This window comes from Pagrus major, chromosome 2, assembly GCF_040436345.1.
Source record: "Pagrus major chromosome 2, Pma_NU_1.0".
In the NCBI taxonomy this organism is placed as follows: domain Eukaryota; kingdom Metazoa; phylum Chordata; class Actinopteri; order Spariformes; family Sparidae; genus Pagrus; species Pagrus major.
Genome location: NC_133216.1, coordinates 21,997,837 through 22,019,980, shown reverse-complemented (window position 1 = coordinate 22,019,980; position 22,144 = coordinate 21,997,837). Strand labels below are relative to the sequence as shown.

At 39.6% G+C, this 22,144-nt stretch overlaps 2 protein-coding genes and 1 pseudogene across 5 annotated transcripts in view; 1 reads left to right on the top strand and 2 right to left on the bottom strand.

Annotated features, from left to right (window-relative positions):
• Positions 1-3,414: 3,414 nt before the first annotated feature.
• LOC141015486 (uncharacterized) lies at positions 3,415-9,413 on the bottom strand. The gene is made up of 7 exons (XM_073489579.1): positions 9,259-9,413; positions 8,330-8,459; positions 6,253-6,346; positions 5,608-5,741; positions 5,312-5,454; positions 4,936-5,133; positions 3,415-4,445 (listed from the first exon to the last, which is right to left on the bottom strand). Exons 1-7 carry the CDS (start codon positions 9,267-9,269, stop codon positions 4,328-4,330), a joined length of 828 nt encoding a protein of 275 aa, XP_073345680.1. The 5' UTR covers positions 9,270-9,413; the 3' UTR covers positions 3,415-4,327.
• A 2,342-nt stretch (positions 9,414-11,755) lies between these two features.
• Positions 11,756-12,747, top strand: LOC141020075 (17-beta-hydroxysteroid dehydrogenase type 1-like; annotated as a pseudogene).
• Positions 12,748-13,603: 856 nt separating this feature from the next.
• The window catches only part of serpini1 (serpin peptidase inhibitor, clade I (neuroserpin), member 1), a 24,229-nt gene continuing 15,688 nt past the window's right edge, over positions 13,604-22,144 (bottom strand). For 3 of the 4 annotated variants that reach the window (XM_073491449.1, XM_073491457.1, XM_073491465.1), the window contains exons 5-9: positions 18,799-19,003; positions 16,354-16,451; positions 14,836-14,922; positions 14,615-14,704; positions 13,995-14,528 (exon numbers count right to left, since the gene is read on the bottom strand). In XM_073491449.1, the coding sequence (XP_073347550.1) occupies positions 14,452-14,528; positions 14,615-14,704; positions 14,836-14,922; positions 16,354-16,451; positions 18,799-19,003 (557 nt within the window). In that variant the 3' untranslated portion in view covers positions 13,995-14,451. Of the gene's footprint in view, positions 13,850-13,994; positions 14,529-14,614; positions 14,705-14,835; positions 14,923-16,353; positions 16,452-18,798; positions 19,004-22,144 lie in introns of those variants that run through there. The other variant, XM_073491474.1, reaches the window with a different exon arrangement.

Genomic DNA, 22,144 nt, shown 5'->3' with positions numbered 1-22,144 from the left:
ATAAAATTGGTTTATTCCTCTATAACTTATGGGAAGCCTCTTCATTATTTCCTTTAGCATTTAGGAAAGAATATAAGATACTGTAGTCCCAGCAATTCTTGTGACAACAGAAGTAAAATGTAGGAATCAGGTGCTGAAAAGTTTGAAAAAAGTTTTGTTACCGCTGTGATACCAACTTTTGATTTTGACGTTACATCTTTTCTGAACAGACTTAATGAAAATCAAGGAAAAAACATTAAAACATATTTAGATCCATTATGTTGTGTTAGTCTGGTGCGATGGTATAGTTACTAAACAACGCTATTTTTCTATTTCCATTTATGAGAAAAGTATACCCTGGGTATTTAATCTGAAACCATTAAACTGATTCATCAATTTGTGGATCAACAGAAAATTTCCAACTTTTTTGATACTCAATTGTTTGAGTCATTCTACAATAAAAAATGCCAAACTTTCTCTGGTTCCAGCTTTCAAATATTAGGATGATAGTAATGTCTTTGATCAGTGTTTCTAAGTATTCTCTGACATTTTAAAGGCAAAATGATTCAACTAATTGTGAATGAAAATGGAAAAGATCTGAAAATAAAAAAAATATGTTAAGCTTTTAAAAAAATTCTAAACCTCAAAGAAAATAAGATCTAAACCTGTAAAAATAAAAAAAATAAAAATATGGAAGTCAAAAAAAGACTCAAAACTAAAAACTAAAAAAGAAAACCTGAAACAAAACAGAAAAAGCAAATCCGGAAATGTAAAAAGTCAGCTCTTAAAAAAGTCCTGAATATGTAAAAATTAAATATATGAAATGAAAACATATTCAAAAAGAAAATTTACTCAAAATTGAATTGGAAAATCCTTAATAGACAGTTTACGGTGTCATTTATATTCAAGGTCCATGCTTATTGTTTCTTTGTCTTTCAAATTGACAAAGCCTTTGGCCTCCCTTTGTCTCCGTACCCTTCTAAGTAATATTGGTGAAGGCATGTCAATCCACCGAATCTTTAACACACATAATGCTACAACAATATTCGTAGGCATGTCTTTAGCTTCCTAGTGATCATAAATATGTATAGTGTATAAATACTGAATCTGCATTTTGCCGGAGAGCAACTGGAGATCCCGTGAAGCATCCAGAGGAAGTTGTTGGGATGCTCCACTGCTGCTGTTATCCTGTCGCCTGACACGACTGATAAAATGGATAGATGCACGTACTCTCAACTCACATTCCTCTGTCAAGTCTATTTTCAAACAGTGACAAGATGATCATAAATATGTATCAAGCAGGAGGAAAGGAAGCCATAAATATTCATGCTTGAGTTTACAGATCATGGGGCGCTCAGTCGATCACGCCTGCACTGCCAGACACGTATCTTCTCCAGGACAAATCCTGCCAGCTCTGTTCCTCCCTTCGCCTCTTTTTCAGGTTGGGAGCTGAGAGGTGAGAAGATTGTGTGTGAACTCGCTCACATGGGAAATGAACCGACAAATCAGGATGAAATGAAAATCAAACGAGGGGAGGTTGACGGAGAAAGGCAATTACCTCTAATGAACAACATTTGTCCCCGGCACAGACTCAATCAAATCATCCTTCCTCTTCTCAGTCTCTCTTTATGCTCTACCTCTCACTTCCTGTCACCATCCCTGTGCTTTTTTCTCTCTGCCTCTTCTTTTTTCCTGCTATCACCCCTCCGCTGTTGTGCGATTGTTGATCTCCCAAGAGGGACCGTGGGATGCTGCAGGAGTACGAGAGTAACAGGTGTCTCATTACTGTGCTAATAGCAGGCCACGGGGAGACGCCAGCACACACACGCACACACATTCTTACAGTGACAAGCAATGGCAGAGATGATAACTCCTCCACATTCCTCACATTCTTGCGCTCTCTCAGTCATCATTTCATGGCTGAATTACCAGGCATGAATAATTCCAACGTGTCGATGCCTGGAGCCTGCGTCTATCTTGAGATGCGTGCCCACACGACTGCCACCAATTCTCAAATCTTCCATTTAACGCCAGAGCAAGATTTACTTGAAAGCTGAAGCTGCAAGCTATGAAAAGATGTTTTTTTTTTTCTGCCTTCCACCCACATTTTTTTTTTTTTTTTTTTTGAGAAAATCAACTCAAACTCCTTTCCTATTTTACAACCATGTTGGAAGAGATCACAGCGTCAGAATGGGATGCGCAGATAATTGACAGCATCTTGAAACCATCACTTGGAGCCTTTCTTCTTGACCTGGATCCTGTTTGCAGTACACAAGGATCCAGCGAGCTCATTACACCGTCTCTCTCTCTCTGCAGCAGTAACGATCTCTCACTCGCAGGCTGCACACTTAGTTTTCTATCTCCGTCTCCCTGCACGCAATTGCACCAACAATCTTCCACACTTAAACGAATCCCAATGAGGCATGTAACTGGTAGTTTGTGCCCGGCTGCATGCTTGTTAGAGAGATACCGGCTGCTTAAAACTGTGTTTCTCTGCATTACTGTGATGGAAGAAAAGGCGAGTGCTGCTTCTGTGCCCCCAGTTCATACTTGAGACTTGTGTATATGCATGTATGCAGTATTCATGCATTTGTTGTGGGGTATCAGATAACAAAGTGTGTTTATGTTTCAGGTGCAGGCTGAAAATGTAACCGCTATTAAAGAATACACTGCTGTGATGGATGAATAAATTAAGTGTAACCTCTTCAACACTAATTTATGTATGACAGTGTGGTAAAAAGTTCTGTCATACTTGAGTAAAAATAAAGATATTGTGTTAAAATATTACTTTCTTACTTCCTCTAAAGTGCTTTTGATAAAAGAATAAAGCAAATGACATCCGCACTAAGTGATGGAATGTAACTCAGTACATTTACTCAAGTACTGTACTTATGTATACGTATGTACTTGAGTATTTCCATTTTCTGTTACTTGATACTTTGATTCTACTAAATTTTGGAGGCAACTTGTACTGACAAAGTAATTTTCTGGAATAAATGTACTTAAGTATCAAAATTACAAGTGAAAGCAAGTAATACATGTTAACATGTTAAATGCAGGGTGCCTTTTTAAAAATGTATTCCAATACATTTATTAATTACCTGTAATTACCTGTGTTTACATATGTTTACATGTATATACTGTATATTATGGTTCGACTGACTTTTCCTGATTATAGGAATCTGTTGTTTTTTTTTTTTTCATCTGATTGCCGATAAAATAAATTAAATTTAGAATGTGCTGCTTTGGCTCTGATGCAGCATGCAATCTACAAAGTAACTAGTAACTTAAGTTATCAAATAAATGTAGTGGAGTAAAGAGTACAACATTTCTCCTTCAAAATGTAGCAGAAAATGGAAATAAGTAAAATACAAGTAGATCAAAATATAAGTAAGTACAATACTTGAGTAAATGTACTTAGTTACATTCCATCACTGAGTTTGGATGCCGTTTGCTTTATTCTTTTATCCAAAGCACTTTACAGTACCAACAGTACACACACTTTCAGTGGGATTAAATCCTGCCAGTGTAACTTTGCAGGCCACCAAGGATTACTCTTTGTGTACATATTTTTTGTGTGCCTGTGTGTGTGCATGAGGCTCACGGGTCATTACCCAGTCAGTCAGAGGACACAAGAGGCCATTATCCCGGGGAGTCTGGACACTAAATGTTTGATAAGCCTCGAAAGCGGATGTCCTGTTCCTCTTCTCACATATTACAGATGGACACTGCAGACGCATTAAAAACTCAGGAATCCGTAGGAGACGCTGCATTTCAGTTGGCTGTGATCGTGTTTCTGTAGTTGTATCTAAGATAAAAATTCTCCTGTGTGTGGTTGTAGCAGACAGAGAGATTGTGAGTGTGTTGGCTCGCCAAAGTCCTGAGAGATGTCGAGCTGGTAGAGATGAGTCATGCAGCATCTGATGAGCCTTCTCTCTCTTTCACTCCATCACAGCCGAAGTTCGTCATGAGCACTCGATATACATCACTGTGCTGCCTCACATTCAGCTCAAGACCGAATACAAATCTGGTGGTATTTTCAATTTATTATCAAAACATTTGTATTTGATATATAAAAAAATCTCACAAATATATCAATCTATATAACATCAATATATATATAATTGGTACTACATATAAAAAGCGTTTTGCATGGCCTTGGAGCACATTACCACATTTGCTGTGACAAAGAGTGGTCTAAAAAGTTTCGGCAACTGATGTGACACAATATGTGTAGATGAGTCTGTAACTTCAAAGTTTGCTGATGAGTACTTTGCTGAAGTCTTGTCATCTGTTCAAGTGCTGTAGGAATGGGAGAACTGACCCCGTACACATCCACGGAAGAATGTCATAAAATGTTGCACATCCTGGTGGTTTCTGGGAACTGTAGTCTGGTGGGCAGAGAGTCTTCTGGCAGCTTGGGGATTCCATCCAGGATCTCCAGCTTTGGCAAACAGAGGAAAACACTGCACAGAGGCAAAAGCAGAGAGAGAATGAGAAACGATTAGAGAAAAAATAAAATCAACCTGCCTAATATGTTACTTTAGCTTTCTCTGTTCACTGCTTTGATAAAATTTCACCTTAAAGGATGAGATTACCCAAAAATTACAATTCAGCCATTGTCGCCCGCTCATGCCGATGGAAAGTTGTGTGACGTTTCATAGTCCACAAAACATTTCTGGAGTAGATGGGGACTTGTTTCAAAATGTAAAAAAAAAAAAAAAACAACTTGTCTGGCATAATCCATGTCACTGGACCACCAGGATCCCAAATTGATTTGACGAAGGCATTACAACTTTTTTAAGACAAGCTTGACAGCGCGTATATTGTCTTTTCAAATCACTCTGGGATCTTGGGGCTTCAATTTTTGCTGTGAGGCTCCAAAAATGTTTTGCTAGGTAATGACTGACTTTCCACTTCTGGGTGAACTTATCCTTTAAATCTGTGTCTCCTCACTGTGCACGGTAGCTCTGAGTGAAGGTCACTGGGTTGCGGGTCAGGTTGAGGGAGCGGAGCGGGCTGTTCCCCAGAGCTCCCAGTCCCCCCAGGGAGCTGATGGCGTTCTCAGACAGACAGAGGTGCTCCACTGCTGGGAGCTTTGGCAGCTGACGCAGACACACCAGGTGGTTCCGCTGCAGGTTTAGCATTCTGCACCTGCCAAAGGAAGCACAAATAAGATTTAGCTTTCATTTTTGGGGTTGTTGTCACCCATAATAACATTATATTGAAGGAAAGAGACATAAAGGGAAGAATAAAGACCTCTGCACTGGGAGGTAAGATTGCTGTACAGGTTGAGGGAGTTGTGGTGTATTCTGGGTAGTGTGGTTCATACCTTGGCAGACGTACAGAACTCAGGTTGGTGAGGGAATTGTCGACCAGTTGTAGTTTCTCCACACGGATCAACCGGCGGAGGATCCGGAGGAAATTCTCTTGCTGGAAGGGGTCGCCCAAGTTCTGGTAGGACAGATTTAACTCCTGAGAGGAGACAGGGGGGAGAATCATCAGGCTCCTCCTCCTTCCCTTCCCTCCTTTTAACTCCCTCAATCCCTCCCAAAATTTCTGTCTTCAATCTTCTCTTGTACTGTTTATTTTCAACATTAAACATACACAGAATGTTTGCCGACTTACCAGACAGTTTTCCCAGTTCTCTTGCAGTCTCTCCTCCCACCTCTGTCCTTCCTCCTCTCTCCTCCTCCCTCTTCTCCCTCTCTCCAAACAGATGACATCCCCCTCTCTTTGAAACAGCTCCCCTTCTGATGGCCCTTTTTGATGACATTGTCAAAACAATGTTCACATCATCATCCATCAAGTAAAAATAAAAAAGATTCCTAATCCTGCTTGCAGTTGAGATTCTTTGTCACAGTACTATGTCTTGATCTGCAAAATTAAATGAGACTCACATTAAATGAAAGCAACACATAAATGGAAGAGATGCTACAGCTTGAATTGCTTCTTTTTCAGCTGAGATTTTGTTCTTTGAATGCTCAAATCATTTAGTCAAATAGACTTTCATTTAAAATGCAGCTCTAGAAATGCAGGTCACTGCAGCATAAACATTAAATCCGACTTTCCAATGGCTGGTTGTATGATTCCCCGTTTCTTTTTACGCCTACAAAACCTAAATTGAACATTTCTGAAGGAATTCTCTCAAACTAAGAAGCCACAGTGCAGCAGTGCATGAAAAGTTCTTATCACATCTTCCATCTGGCACGTCTACTATGGCTGCATGTATTTCTATCAGAGAGTAAAGGCCACAGCAGTGGTGGTCCAGACCTTCTCTGACCCTGGGGCAGGTCAGCTGGTCACCTGTGACTTCACACTGCTCCAGGCGATGCCAGGACACAAACCGGAACCGACTCGATGGAAGCTGTCCGAAAAAGAAAAAGGGAACCGGATGAAAAATGAGGGTGAGATGCATCAATCCACCCACTATCATTAAAATCATTGGCCAGCCCTACTTTGGACTATACAGTATAATGCTGAAGACACCAGCGATGAGTCATATTCTTCCCCCAAGTTTAATCAAAATGCACTCACTGATATCCAGGTTCAAGTCAGCTGAAATTCAACACAGTCACACTACATTTCATCATGGTGGACAAAAACCAGAGTATATATGGGAGAACAGGAGACGCACTGAAGCTTAATCTACCGTAGCATCCCATTAGTGAAATATAAACTGCAATGCCTCAGTGTGCAGTTAGTATGTTGCAAAAATCAATGGGTCATTTCTAAGACCATTAACCTATACTGCCACATGTGTTAACAGGGTGAAGTGAAGACCCACTTATGTTTTATTATCAGCCTCCTTCTTCCTCAGCTGTACTCCATCCCTTATTGCTTTCCTCTATACTTGTATCCCTTCACAAATATTTCTGCCAATACAGATCTGCAGTATTTCAGTGTGGACAGTCAAATAGCAGATCGAACCGGACACTGCTGTTAAATAAATTGAGCATGTGAATCTACGCTTTAACATTGAAATATTTCATTTTTCAGTTTGTGGGTCTTTTGTTCCAGCAGTTCCATCCTCTAAATAGTAATGCAAGGCACTATGATGAATTGCAATTTTCTGTTCTCCAGTGGGATGCAGTACCAGACTTCTTCTCCCGACTTGACCTTTTCAACCCCCTTGCACTCATCTTGGTCACCCTTACTTGGTCTTTGTAACTTAATACCTCCCTCTATTACTCTAGACCCCACTCTACTTGACCACCCCTTGTTGTGGACTGGATACTCGCAAAACTACCCCAGGTGACCTGAATACATCATACGAAAAACACAGCATATAATTAATAAAATACAACTTGACAGACTGACGTACGCTCTCCAATCCATATGTTGTGAGAAAATAGGTTTAACAAGTCAAATATGCAGATGACTCAAATCAGGAGGATCTGCAAATAATTGGAATAGAAAATATGGATTAATATTGAACCCGACCGATATGATTGGCTGATGCTGGCCTCTCACAGATATATCTGTATCAGCATTTATGTTGTACGATATGTACTGATATGAAAACCTGCAGAAAAAAGTGCTTGGGGAAATGTATAATTATTAAATTCCCAGCAAAGGTTATTGTGTCAGTGCACTGATGTCAACTGTAAAATATCCTGCCTTGATTACATATCTTTGTCACAAGGATAATTGCAAAATACGTGCGTATATTCACGGATATATTCAATATCGGAATTTTCTACTTTCTAATATTGGTATCGGACCCAAAAATCTAATTTTGATCAGACTCTAGATGATTTGTTGATATAGTTTTAGATTAAACTCATGTGCATGGAGAAAACTAAGTCATGAATGTAGTATCAATGCTAGCTGCAGTGCTGACCACTTTTGTTTTTATCATTTATTTAACACTAGACAACAAGATGCACAGGTTCAGTGCTAAAATTTTTGCTGCTGAATTTTAAGCCATGCACCTTGGGGAGTCATGAGTATGTAGAATGTTTTTAAGTAAGAACCAGCGCATGGAACACAGGGAGGATTAGGTAAGAAGCCATTTTTCATCTTTCCTTATTTAAATAGTCAAGAGGGTGAAAAATCATTCTGCATAGCAATCTAGGCAAGAGGCCAGTGGCCTGAGGGGTAAAATAAATAGCACGGAGAACAGACTGAGAATATCAGGTTCAGTTCACAAAGAGAGGACGGCTGAAATTGGAGGATTGGAAGATGGAAGGATGATGAGGAAAAAAGGGGGAGGACACAGGAGAGGTAAGAAGATGGAGGAGTCAAAGCGACACACGTGAAAGGAGCACAGTGTCTTAGGGATAGTGTGTGTGTGTGTGTGTGTGTGTGTGTGTGTGTGTGTGTGTGTGTGTGCATGTGTGCCACTCACAGGTGTAGATGCTAGTCCAGAATCAGGACTGTGGTCCACAGAGAGAGGTGTGCGCGCGACCCCGGGGTCAGAGTACTGGGACGAGTGGGATTTGGGAAAACTGCCACTGAGAGTGTTCACACCTGAAGAACTGAGAGACAAAGAGAGGAAGAAGAAGAAGGAGAAGAAGAAGAAGAAGAAGAAGAAGAAGAAGAAGAAGAAGAAGAAGAAGAGATGTAGTTTAGGTTCATCCAGGACACTGTCACATCTTTGGTCCCTGACCCTGAAGGGGAGCTGTCTTTTTCGTAATGTAAGCCCTGGTGTGTGTGAAACCCTGACCACCGGCCGAGTGGGTAGAGTTTCAGTGAACTGGGCCTGACAATGCAGATTAGCACCCGTTGCCATGGCAGCAGGGGACACCTGAGCAGGTGCTATTAGCTTATAATAGCCGCTGTATGCAGGAGATAGCTGGACACTGGGGTCTCTGTTGATGCTGCTCGTCTAGTAATTATTTGCTATGCTGCTGTGCCACTATAAAATGGTTTGACATGTATTCATGTTATTTAAAATGCAAAGGTTGTTAATTTAAGTTATCTTAAGGTAGCTAGCTTACATTTTGGTGGATATAGTGGGAAGTTTTTGTTTTAGCTTAAGTGTTTGGCAAGTAACGGTAGGCTCTTTAGAAACCAGAGCACACAATGCAAACACAATTATAAGCTAATAAAAGACAAATAAAATACAATAAAACAGCTACACGATCTCTTGAAATAATTCAAAAGCATCAAAAATTGTTCAGTATTTTTCTTTTCGTTGTGCTGCAGTTCAGTGCGAGCTAAGCTAGGTCTCTCATAAAATATAAAGGCAAGTAAAACTAGCCTGAGACGTCTCTCGCACTTGATCATTAAATTGGCCAACAACACAACATCACTGGACACGATACGACAGTTTACCTTTCTGACATGTCCCAATCGGCGTGTGAGAAATTCCCCTGGCCTTCTTGAACACCCTGTGAACGGCTCGGTTTGGCCCTGTAAAGCTGTAGCTGTGACCCATGGAGCCCGCTGGGTTTGTTGGTATTCACCGAGAGAAAGTTTACCGTCCTCTCTGTTGGCTCGGCACCGCTCAGGACCCACTGCTGCTGCAGGTGAGACGCTTGATTTTCCTTTTTTTTCTCCACACCCGCATTCAGCGAAGACCCGCCCTATTCTGCTTGTGATTGGTTAGTGTTCGTGTCTTGATCAGGTGATTGGTTACATGGTGAAAAAGTTTTAGCGTCAGAGCCAATCAGAGGCAGAGTAGGGGCTGGTCTTTTATTATATGCAGGACTGTCTCTATAATAAATCTGTCATGTTTACAGGTCAGGTTTCTTTCTCCATCCTCTCCTGTTTGTAGTCTGGGCCCTGTGACAACTGGGGTCTAGACATGTATTGGAAATAAAGTTAGCCTATTAAATGTAGCCTAATATTAGTGCAGTAAAGGTACTTTACCTTACCTACAAATAGGAAAACATGTACATGTACATTTTAAACATTTGCGTATAAATTATCCGTCAAATTTATTATAGTTCAATGTAAATTATCACATTTAATGCAAAGTTTTCCTATCATGTTGAGTCAGTGTGAATAAATTATATTATACTATATATATTCACTCACAGAAAATATAAATATTTCTGAGTTTGTATTATTACCTCATTAATATTGTAAATATTAAAATTCTGAGTTTGAATTTCCCAAAAACTGCATAGTGAGCCTTTAATGCAAAGTTTTCCTATCATGTTGAGTCAGTGTGAGTAAATTAAATACACTTAGTCCGATTAAATTAAATCAATGCAGACTTACACATAAACCTTGTGTTTATTCAGTTGTTACACATAAAATTTTATTCTACATAAGCATAATGTGTTTTTCAAGTGTTTATTATTCAAGTATTATTTATTAAAGGAAAAAATGAGATGGAAACTCTTGAGTTTCAAAATTATGAGATAAAAAAATCAACATTTATGTAATTCTTTTTAATCAAGGCTAAGTTTTCATCACTTTATTTTCTTTAACTGGCAGAAATGGGCTTCCATACATTCCAGATTAATGAGGTGGAGTAAAACTAACAAAACTGAAATACTTCCTACTCTCAAAATTGTACGACTGTAAATGTGTCTAGTTACTTTCCACCTTTAAGTGATGTATGTACAACAAGAAACTGTAACTATAAGGACAGGTTTAGGGAAAGCCTCTCTGTTGTCGCTGTCTCTGTCTTGTGTGGATGGTGTCACAGGGAGGAGGACGAGGGATGAGGTTGATTTAGATTGTCAGTGGTGCACAATGAAGACACAAGGCACAGCTATCATACCAGCTGGTGAAAGTAATTTAGATTATAACTCGCTACACCCTTGGGCTGTCGTTGCTCAACAATGCAGCTCGTTGTGTTTAAAGATATTGCAGCACTGAAACACACTGTGCACACTGAAGAGATGAAAAAGCTATTAGATATTTCATGGAGGTAAATGAAAACCGCTGGTACTGCAGGGGAGCGTGGAAATGATTCCCTCTGACTTTGTACTGACTTGTCTCTATTGTCTTTGCTGGTTATTTGAAGACAGAGTTATCGTTTGCGGAAGTAAACTATAGTGTTTTTGCTGTTCATTATTTCAGTGATTTCACTTGTTTTGTTCTTTTACAATGTGTTTCATCTTGTGTGACAATCGCATTGCAGATAATTGGTGTTCCTAAACCATCAGCTGAAGATAGGAGAAGGCAGTTGACACTTCAAAGCAGCTTTTTGTGTTTATTGTAGTCTTTGTTTTCATCGCACCGCACAAACGCTCATATAATGGCAGGGAACATCTGTCGGGGATGTAATTATTAAGGTTCATCACTTAATATTTCATCATCACCGTGCTAATGACATACAGACAAGAATAGGTGTGTTGGTTGTGATGGGAATGTTAGATTAACTTTGTTGTCAGCAATGTTTCCTTTAATGTTGAGTATGTGCATTGAAGTACATTGAATAAATCCTACTACTAAATCTGCAGTTTATAGTCTTTTTAATACCAGTACTTCATATTTGTTAATACTGTAATTTTTAGAATAAAGTTGAGTCTAGTTAACTGCCTGCTATTGGGCAATGTAAAACCCACCATCCTAAGCTACCTGCTCTAAAAAGGTGACTGTGATTACCCATGAGATGCACCAGGACAGAATATTTCCTCTATAGAAAGAATTCCTATAAATGTTAGTACATCGTGAACATACTGACTCTTATTTTCCTCTAAAGAGTCTTTATATATTTATCAGAATCAACAGCAGGTCTCATTTGTCCTTGGTCACAGTATATCCTTGCCTTGCTTAGTGATATGATCTGTTTCCTTGTGTGTGTGTGTGTATGTGTGTGTGTGTGTGTGTGTGTGGTAGCTAGGCGATGCCACAGGTCTGAAACCACTCCAAGATGCTTTGGCAGGACATTGTCTGCCCTGGAAAGCTGAGTTACGGTAGAACAGCCAACTTCTGCCCTATGGTTGGCTGTTCAACTGTAACAGTCTATTTAGTCTATGCCAAGAAGCAGCATCTTCTCGCGTGAAAGGCCTGCTAGAGGACACATTGGGCATACTTCAAATAGACGTGACCGGCTGGCGGTCCATCCTTGATTTGAAGGGATGCTCTTGCGTCAGTGTGTCCTGATTAAGATTGTATTTTGTGCCTGTTAATAGGCTTATCCTCACTACTCGCTGTATGCAATGCTGTGTGGGTTTTATGCAGCAGTCTTTTGTCTTTTTGACGAGGCAGATTCTGGAGGTCAACCTCCTTCAAATCATCTAGAGCGTCGAGGCTTTCCTCCTGGACATGAAGGCTCAGGACAAGGGTCACCTTGCAGCGCTGAAGGGCTTCACTATGCAACAAGGAAGGAATTACTTGATGTCGACAGTGCTCCACATGTGCATGTGCTTTTTGTGAGGCGTACTGTGCCAGCAAATTTGCATTAGTGGGAGCATGTGAGAGTCTGGCTGCCCTCCCGCAACACTTCAATATCCAGTGAGGTTTAAATTTTGCAGCACCTTGTGTCCTTAATTTAGAGGCTGTTGGGTGTAAACAAAAAGGAAAACAAACTAAGTGAAGATGTTGACAAGGAGAGACTCCTGACTTGACATCCCACAGTGCGAGTCTCATTGAGTGTGGTCCAGTCAACACTCATTTCCTGGTCAGCCTGCAGAAGGCAGAGCTCGGTGATGCGTCCCCCCCAAAAGGCTGACAGCTGCACACTCAGCCTCTATGAAAAGTACCTGCAGCACTGTGACTCAGACACTGAAAAGATATGTAGTATTTCTACAGTAGGACACAACTTTGTCAATAATGCTGGTAGAAACTTTTAATTTTTTAACTGGTTATGACACAGTCTAAATTTTATACTGATGTCTCTGTAAGACCTACATAAGCAAGTGAACAAGTGGACACGTTTCGCAGTAAACTCAATTGAGTGGCATTTTTTAGTCTAAACTTAGTTGTGAGTGGCTTGCTGGTGTCCCCAGAGGCCTGAAATAGCTGTCAGGGCAGGGAACAGTGTAAAGGAGCTGCTGACAGAAGTTTGACCCATACGTTGGCTCAGGTTATACCTCAGGGTCAGCCAGGAAGTAGTTCGATTTCAGTGGAACATGTTAAATAAGGGAGATTTTTAATGAACATTTAAAAGGAAGTGAAGTCAGAAAAGACTTTTAACTCTACCAACGACTACTTCGGTTTGGATTTTTCTGACGATCTGCATTTTTCACCTCTAAATAATTGTAATTCTTTTAGAAAGTAACCCCGTAACTGATGATTGATGTGGGTCTATATTGAGATAATTGCAAGAAATCAATCAAACTCACATTTCAATAAACTAAGAGTCTAACTAACTAAGAGAGTTTGTCCACAGCTGTTTTTTACACTGGGGATGCTGGGGATGTCCCCATCACTTTTTAAAAGCACAATTAGTTGAACATGTTCTGAACTGTTAGTTAACAAATGAGAGGAAATATTTTTATGCAGCATCATGAATTTTATCCCCCAACTGGATCGTCTACTCGAGTTGACATGCACATAGAGTATATACTTTACACTATTTATCTATGAGCCACAAGATAATGTATTTACATTCTTCTACATATAGATTTATTTTAGGGATAGGAAGTGTTGATGACTTCTTAAATGCCGTGGATGGCCCATATAAACTGGACACAGCTTACATTTAAAAACACATTCAACCAGATAAAGACAACCGCCACATAGAGAAGGACACAGTTTTTTTTTTTTAATGGGAACACATTCATGTTTTTATTGAGTAAAAGACTGAATACAGCTGGTGTTACTGTTTCTCCCTGTATGTATGTACATCCAAAACGGTGCAGCAGATCTTTTACAGTGCGCCTGCATGCTCCAGTCCGTCTCTATAGCAACCCGCCTTAGTTACGCAGTCCCCTCTGCTCACCTGTGAGATGCCCAACTGGTTCTTAATCGACCACTCAGATGTGATAAGGCATATTAGTTCATCAGCAGATTAGCCATGTGCCTACAGTGTAAAAAAAAAAAAAAATGACTGGAATACTGTCTGGAGCGGATATATTACTAAGATTCATCGTATAAGGAGAAAATGTTTGCACATGTTTGTTCTGCAATAAATACTGAGCATATATATGTATATATAGAACACAACGTCAAATGTACAGAGATGTAATTAAAGTGTGAAACTTACAGTGTGACACATACGGTTTCCGGAGTGAGAAAGTGGTTGTTTTTTTGACGAAGTGGAGAGAAATCTGTTTCTGTGCATCGTGTGTGGGCGCAAGTGAGTGTGAAGCTGCTGAACTTAAAGGGGTTGTGCGTGGATTACATATCATGTGTTCGTCCTTCTCATATACAAACAATCTTTCACTGGAGAATATTTACAACTTCCTTGTCCGACATGTCTGTATCCAAGAGTTTAAAGCTTCCAGTATCAAAACACAGTCACATTAGATGTCGTATGTCATATTTCAATATATAATATATCCGTATAATATTCAGTTTATATCTTTTCTTTTTTTCAAGAGTATAAAACACAGCTGAAGATGGCGATAGAGGACAGGTAGCGTTTTTTTATTACGTCAGGATCTGATTGGCCTCACGCTGTGGTTACATGGAGTCGAAGTCGTGGTCGTTGGGATCGATGACTTCAGGGGTCATGACCCTGCCCATGAAGAGGATGGACCCTGGAGAAGGAAGATAAAAAGTGAGGTCAGAACACAAACGTGTTCACATTTCAGAGGTACGTTTACGTGCACAGAGACACACACACCTGTCCTCCGGTGTCTAATGACAAAGAAGAATGGGTGATCGGCCATGACCTGAGGGTACAGCACCAGAGTCCTAGTCAGGGCGATCATTCCTGAGAGAGAGAAGGAGAGGGCAGAGAGCACAAAAACATTTACAAGAACATACATTACAAAGCAAATGTTATGTATCCAGTAATGTGAATGACCAGGAAGATTATGATGAAGAATAGAAGATCAAGTCTACCTGAGCCCACGGCTCCCTCTGCTCCCTCCTCAGTCACCTCCAGGTAAGCCTTCTGCACCGCCTTCCCAATGTACAGGTCCTTACCATCTGTTACACACACACACACACACACACACAATAAAGCACACCGATTGTCAGCTTGTCTTCAGAGTACAGATCAGTCTGTCTGACATGTGAAGATGGTGTGATGTTCAGTCTAATTTGAGAATGACAGTCTGTTAGTCTCCGCATCAGCAATCTTTCCATGCTCAGGGCACTTATCTAGTTTAATGACTAACATTACAGCATCTAACAGTTTCTTACATTTCTGTGTTTAAAATGTATCAATTACAACACAATGGAGTGGCACCATACAAATGTTAGGGCTGGGATGATATTCTTATCTTCAGATTCAATACTATCATTGTATTTGGGTGCCATTTTGATGTGATTGTTCCGTTAACACTTTAATCGTAATTCCCTTTATGTGTTAGTGTTGAGGTAACAGACAAAGCGCTCCCCATATAGAATCTGTTCAGGAATCAGAAAAAAACAATTCACAATACTTAAGAGAATCAGTTTTTTCCTGCGCTCCTTACACAGAGCTACTTTATTCTTTCAGTCCTCAAAATGAAATAGTAAGTCCAAAGGTAACTAGATACAAAAGAAAACAATACATATTCAAAAATACTCATCAAACAAAGGTCCTGCCTCTCATTGGGCAAATAGCCAATCATACCATAGGCATGGGGTCACGTCATCAAAAAGTTATGACAGATAATAGGGCTGATTTGAATAAAAGGTTTTTAAAACGACCTCTTGCTAGAAAAGTATGTGTCCTCTGAGAGCATGTTGAGCTGAGGATGTTTTTTGGCTAGTACAGGATGTGCTGTGCAGCCAGAAGTCCGGTACAGTCTGCAGATTGTGTTTCACACAATAATACTCGCTCCGTCTGACCAGAAGGAACAAGCTGTTTTGAACTTGTGTCTTCAGTGAGCACGGAGGTTAACTCTTTGTTTTTTTTCATTAAAAGGCATTTTGGTTCAATTCAGTTCTCTTTAAAGATTAGCGCATTTGAGAAGAGTCCAATAGTGTACTATTACTTTACTTACAATGATTTAACTCTATATCTTTAGTTTTTACATCCTAGTTATGCAACTGTAATTTGGTGGGTTTTTTATGTTTGTTTTAGATGCAAATTATTCCAACATATTTATATCCCTACATCTCTGTTTCTACATATACATCTGTCTCTCTCTCTGGATCTATTTTTACCAGATGATGTGACAGCTCTGACCTGCCCACTCGGTGCCAGTTACCTTGGTTACCTTAGAAAGTACTGGAGGCTACTTCACTGCAGCCAAGAAGCAGAAATATTGAATCTACTTCTCATGCTGAACCCTTCTCTGAGTTTATTTCTCTTACAATTTGTGTCTACATCTATATGTTTTATATAATAACATATGGGTATGAGTCACATATTTCAGTGTTTTGCACCGTGTGTGTGCGTCTGTGCTTTTCCATACAGCTGAGTGTTACCTGTCATGGCGGAGAGATCAGCATCATTGGTGAAGATCTTCTTTATTCCTAGTTCCTGCAGAGTGCTCCTCAGGTCAATCTTCTGCTCCACTTTGAACCTGAACGGTGCAGTCAGAATTTAAGTTAATCACATGTTTATGGGACGCATAAGGTGGAGATCATCTTGTGATGAAAAGGGTCACAGATCCACAGACCCCACATATACATATTATTGTATTTGGTACAGTCAGTGGCACAGGGACATTAGCTAAAAGGTAAGTTGTCATCACATTATGCATTTGTCTAGTGTGTTCACTCTTCAACTGTATAGGAAGATTAGGTAGGTCAATCTTATGCTTTTTAAGAAACCATTAAGCAGCATCACTGTGTGTTGGTAATCTACATTTTAACATTACTGCATACTCTTCTTTATATACTTACGATGCTACAACAACTGAGCTTGACAGCCTAAAAATACTTACTCTATCTTAAATATTTTTGGGAATTTGTATTTCATTCTAGCAGAAAAATGCTGGCAGTGCACTTGAGAGCACTGGGTTGAAACGCTTTTGTGGTGAAAAAGTGCTGCACACTGTTTTTATTAGCTAACGCTTTAGTAACAGATGGTTGACTACACAGCTAACAACAAGATTACAATGTGGAGGATCAGCAACATCCAGTGTCTGGATGATCTGCTCCCACATATGGGCTTTACTGTCTCTGTTATGATAGTTTCAGTCTGATAAAGCTCAGGATAGACAATCAAGGCCAGAACAACTTTCTCCCCCCTTTTCTTGGTTACCAGGGTGACAGATGACAAATCTCGCCTGGTCTAATATACATTTGGTTGTAGAAAGTCGTGGGTGGTACAATTCGACGCAGAATCCCCTAAAACCATCAGACAGAGACTGGTTCCAAGTCTTAAGGACCTTCCTATCGGAATATATTCCCAAAAGACGGGAAGGGAGGAGCTGTAACCCTTAACCAGACAGGCTGAAACTCCACTGTGGTTAGGGTTGGGCACCAGTTTATTAATGGTTAGGGTGATGGCAAGTGCCATGGGCAGGTGTAATTACATGAACTTTGCAAAACATTAAATAACAAATGTGTACCAGTCTACACCAAATCACCTGAAACGTCTTGCCAACTACACCCCCCACACACCAAGTTCCCACTCCACACTCCACGTAATCATATAGCTATTCTACGGTAAGGCCAGGGGATGCTTCCCATCATAACACTGGAACAGAAGGACCTAGAGACTTGAAATTTTTAGCACTTGTGATGATACCATTCAAAGCAGAATTCCCTCAAAACCATCAGATGGAGAGTGGTTCCAGGTCTCTACAACCTTCCTATCAGAATTTATTTTACCAAAAAAACCGTAAGAGCGACATTGACAACACTGTGGCTTTCAGAAAACTTCAGAAATCTTCAACCAGAGACACTCGACGCTGCTGCACGAAAAAGGCAGAGCGCTCTAAAATAGACAATGGGTCCACCACCTTGTCTCTAGGGGACTGCACGCTCGGCATACACTCTCTCCTCATTGAAACTGAAAAAACTGCTGAAAAAAAGATGCCGATGCTCAGAAAAGAACGCTATGTGGACACCAAGAAACTGAGAGACTGAGAGAGTGTCTAGCAGGCCCAACCCAGCTGATCTAGTATCTTGTAAGGCCATTTATGAGGTCATATTTCAATGGGGTTTTTTTTTTCATGTTTTTTAAAACATTTTTTTTGCTATGCATTTTCTCGGCCTTCATTCGTTTGTGTGCCCGCCCAGCATAACCACTCTTAGCAACAATAACTATCTTACATATTTATTTATATACTGTGTATGTGTGTGTATATATATATATATATATATATATATATATATATATATATATATATATATATATATATTGGTTTTGTTATGTCTGTTCTCTAACGTAAACCTTTAAACTGTCTGTTTACATGTATTATATGTCTAAATCTCTGTCTCTGTGGGTGTTTATGTACTTGTCCTTTGTACAAATAAAAGAAAAAATATATATTTGTGGTGCAGAACAGATAATAAGACTTAAAATACAGCCTCCGTTTTACACCAACATCAATAAACAAATCATACAGGAAGTTCCAATAATAGAGGATGCAATTCAATGATAGGGGAAAAAAAAAAAAGAGCTGCTGTTATGGCTCCTTCCACCTGCTAAATTGAAAACAGTAAATAATTCAGGGAGGTTCTCTATGGGCTTTGGATTCTGGGAAATATTTAACCATAACTCAAAGATGTCTCTGTACTATAGGTGAACACTAATATATGCACAAGTAACAAAGACATGTAAAGGTAAATCAGGTAGACAAAACACCTTCGGAAGCACAATGGTGTCACAAACTGAAGATATCGTGAAGTTACTTATGAGCTTTTGAAATTGAATTTCATCGACAGTATATACATGTGTCTGTTTCTGTCATCTCTCACCTTGGTAGGTAGACTTCCACCTTCTGCCGTTTGACATTGTTTGCCCACTCCTCTAGCAGCGGCGCTTTGATGATGGGCTCCAGGGAGGCCAGCGGTACCTCCTGCCGAGGCAGAACGATCATCATGGACATGTCCTCCCCCTCGTAGGGCATCTCCAACACCTGGTACACCCCGCCGGCTTCCTGTGAGCCGTCGCTGAACTCACCTGGTGGGGAGGAAACATTGAAAGATGTTAATTAATACATAATTAATTTATTGTAGATTCTAATTCCTATTATCCACCTTACATAGCCCTGTAGGTACTTCTGATTGTTTTGTTTATTTATGTTTATTATGATTGTATAGTTTGTGTTAACATTATTTAGCAATGCTGTATGCAGTCATGTGAATAAAGCCACTTGAATTAAACTTAATTGATATGCATACACACACACACACACACACACACACACACACACACACACACACACACACACACACACACACACACACACACACACACACACACACACACACACACACTTGCATTGGTGTCTACTTTAATGGGTTTCTGAACGTAAAGCACATTGATCGACTGTATTGATCACGGTGCGTGTGGTCATTTCCCTGATGCACTAATTAAAAACCACTGACTCTTCACTACGAAGTGACGTGAAAGCTGAACTCGGTGTGTGTAGTCCAACCAAAATTAATTTAAGATGGAAAAGATTGCTGCATTTGCGGGTGTTTCTCACTGCCCTTTTTACACAAACATGCGCGCAAAGTCTCCAGGCAGAAATGAAAACCCAATAAATGAATTAAAGCTCTTGGGGAAAAAAAAAAACCTCACACCCTTGCATGTACATGTGCACACTTGCATATACACCCGCCCACACACATTAAGAGATATTCGATTGCTCACACAAACATCTGTAAGGGTGACATCGTCTTAGAGCTTCACTACAGAGGCTCTACAGTGATATCTTTATAGCCTTGAGGTGGATCTTTAAAAGACTTGTCCCTCGTATCTCATTAAACAAAACCCACAGATAAAAGCTCTTATCGAGACAAGCCAACATTCACTTGAATAAGAGAGACAGTATTTCTCAGTCAGGATGAGATAATCCTTTTATACTCAAAACAAGTCCAGATAGATTTTATATCTAAATATAAGATTATCTCACTTACTCAGGTTTTTGCAGTGTGTGATGGAGATTACCGAGCAATTAACAGCGCCAGACTTTATCCCAATCTTTGCACATCATTTTGCTTTTGAAGCTGCTTAAAAAGGGAAAATTACAACAACAAGAAAAAAAATAAACCTCATCATCCTTCATTAACTTACACGTGGCATTCTGTGTAGCGATTGCTGAAGCAGAGTGAGGCAGCGATGCAGCAGCGAGCGGGGTGTGGCCGCCCAGAACATTTTACTTAACCAATATGATTGTGCTTCAAAAAGAGAAGCACAAACGCAGCCTCTCCCCAAGGACCTGTCCCTGTTCTGCAGTTCTTAAACACACACAGCCACACATGCACACAGTGCGCTCACCACACACACAGAGGCACCAGTTCACACATACACAGATTTCCTTGATCCTGAGTGTGTGTGAGGATGAGTATGTGTGCACCCTGTGAACGTAGGTGTATGGAAGTATGCAATCGCACTAGACATCACATTCAGACTGCACCAAAATAACTAACATGCGTCAGTTTGAGCAGCAGTGCAGTAAGAAGAGATGCAAAAACAAAAATCCTGGAATCATTCATTCTATAACATGTAACATGTTAGAGCCAAACTGCAGATTATGACATTTATAGAATGACAATCAGTAGAGCTCATTCCTCCACCAAGGCCCAACAGTCTCCTTTAGTTAATAAAGCTTAATCCAAAATATCAGATAAAATATATTTAACTTAGCTAGAGCTGGATATTTCTTTGAACCTGCATCAAATTTTAGTCACTCATAGGTACCAGCAACCAAAATACTAGGTGTGTAAATCAAAAGTTTCATCACAATATGATATCATATCGATTCTTTGGAAAACCATACGATATTTGCCAATATTACAGTCTGCCACGATACGATTTCGATTCGATTCAATATGATACAGGGGCCTACGATCAATCTGAGATGATATCATATGCCCATTTAACGCAATCAGTTACATTTATATCAACTCATAAAAAGCAGCTAAAATATGTTTTGACAACTTTATTACTGAACTCTGCAGTGGAAATATTATTTCATCAATGGTTCCACATTCCACATTTAAATGGAAAACAATCTATTCTTTTAAATAAAATAAAAGCACTATTTAGAAAGGAGTTGCGCATGGACGGAAATGGTGACACAGATGTGTCATGGGAATTTCAAAATAAAGGCATATCTTAACGATGGCGGCGATATGAATCGATGCTTTCACTTTGCACTGATTCTATTGGATCGTTGATCATTGAATTGATATATCGATCCAGATCTATGTATTGTTACACCCCTACTAAATACGCCTCATTTGTTCCATCAAGACCCCTGTATTATTCTGAGAAATTTATGAAAATGTCAAAAAGTGCCCTATAAAAAAATTCCGAGATCCAGCCTTTTATCTGGATCAGCACCAAATGTTAATGGGGTCTATTCTGGGCTAAGAGCCATCCTCCATCCAACCAACCAACCAACCAAACAACAAACAAACAGTTATGGGCAAAAACATTACCTTATTATAGTCAATTAATCAATTAAACTGTTTTTGCTTTAAATTATCGATATAAAGTAAATGTTGATGTACAATGTAATGGATTTAAAATAACGAAACCATCTGCGTTTAGATTGGTTCCATATAAACCTCACTTTCACAAAGCTTTTGTCCACCACTGGGCACTAAATCTCCCAAGAAAATCAAGACTCAGCCACCACTTCTATCTAAACTCCCATTTTGTTCTGTGTTGTTGTTATTTGCGAATCTGAGGAAAAAGAAAATGATGGATGATGTTTCCATGTTAAATATTTTATTAATCCAAAACTGTAAATATTCCAGCTTCTCAAATATAAAGATTTCCGGCTTTTCTCTACTTAATTTTTATGTAAAATGAAAATCCTTGGATGGATGTAACCTTGCGCTCTGACTCTGGAATGTACCGTGTACATTTTTTTTTATCATTTTGGGACTTAACTGTACATAGAACAATGAGTTAGTTGCAGCCTTATATACAGTGAAGCAGAAATGTATTGTTTCACTCAGTCTGGTTCATAAAATATTTTTTTTCTTCCACTGGAACTAAAAATACATGAGGTGTGCACGCTGTTTGTGAAAATTTAATGACAAAGTTTTAAAGCGAGAGAATCAAAAAGGCCTTTTCAGAGAGACT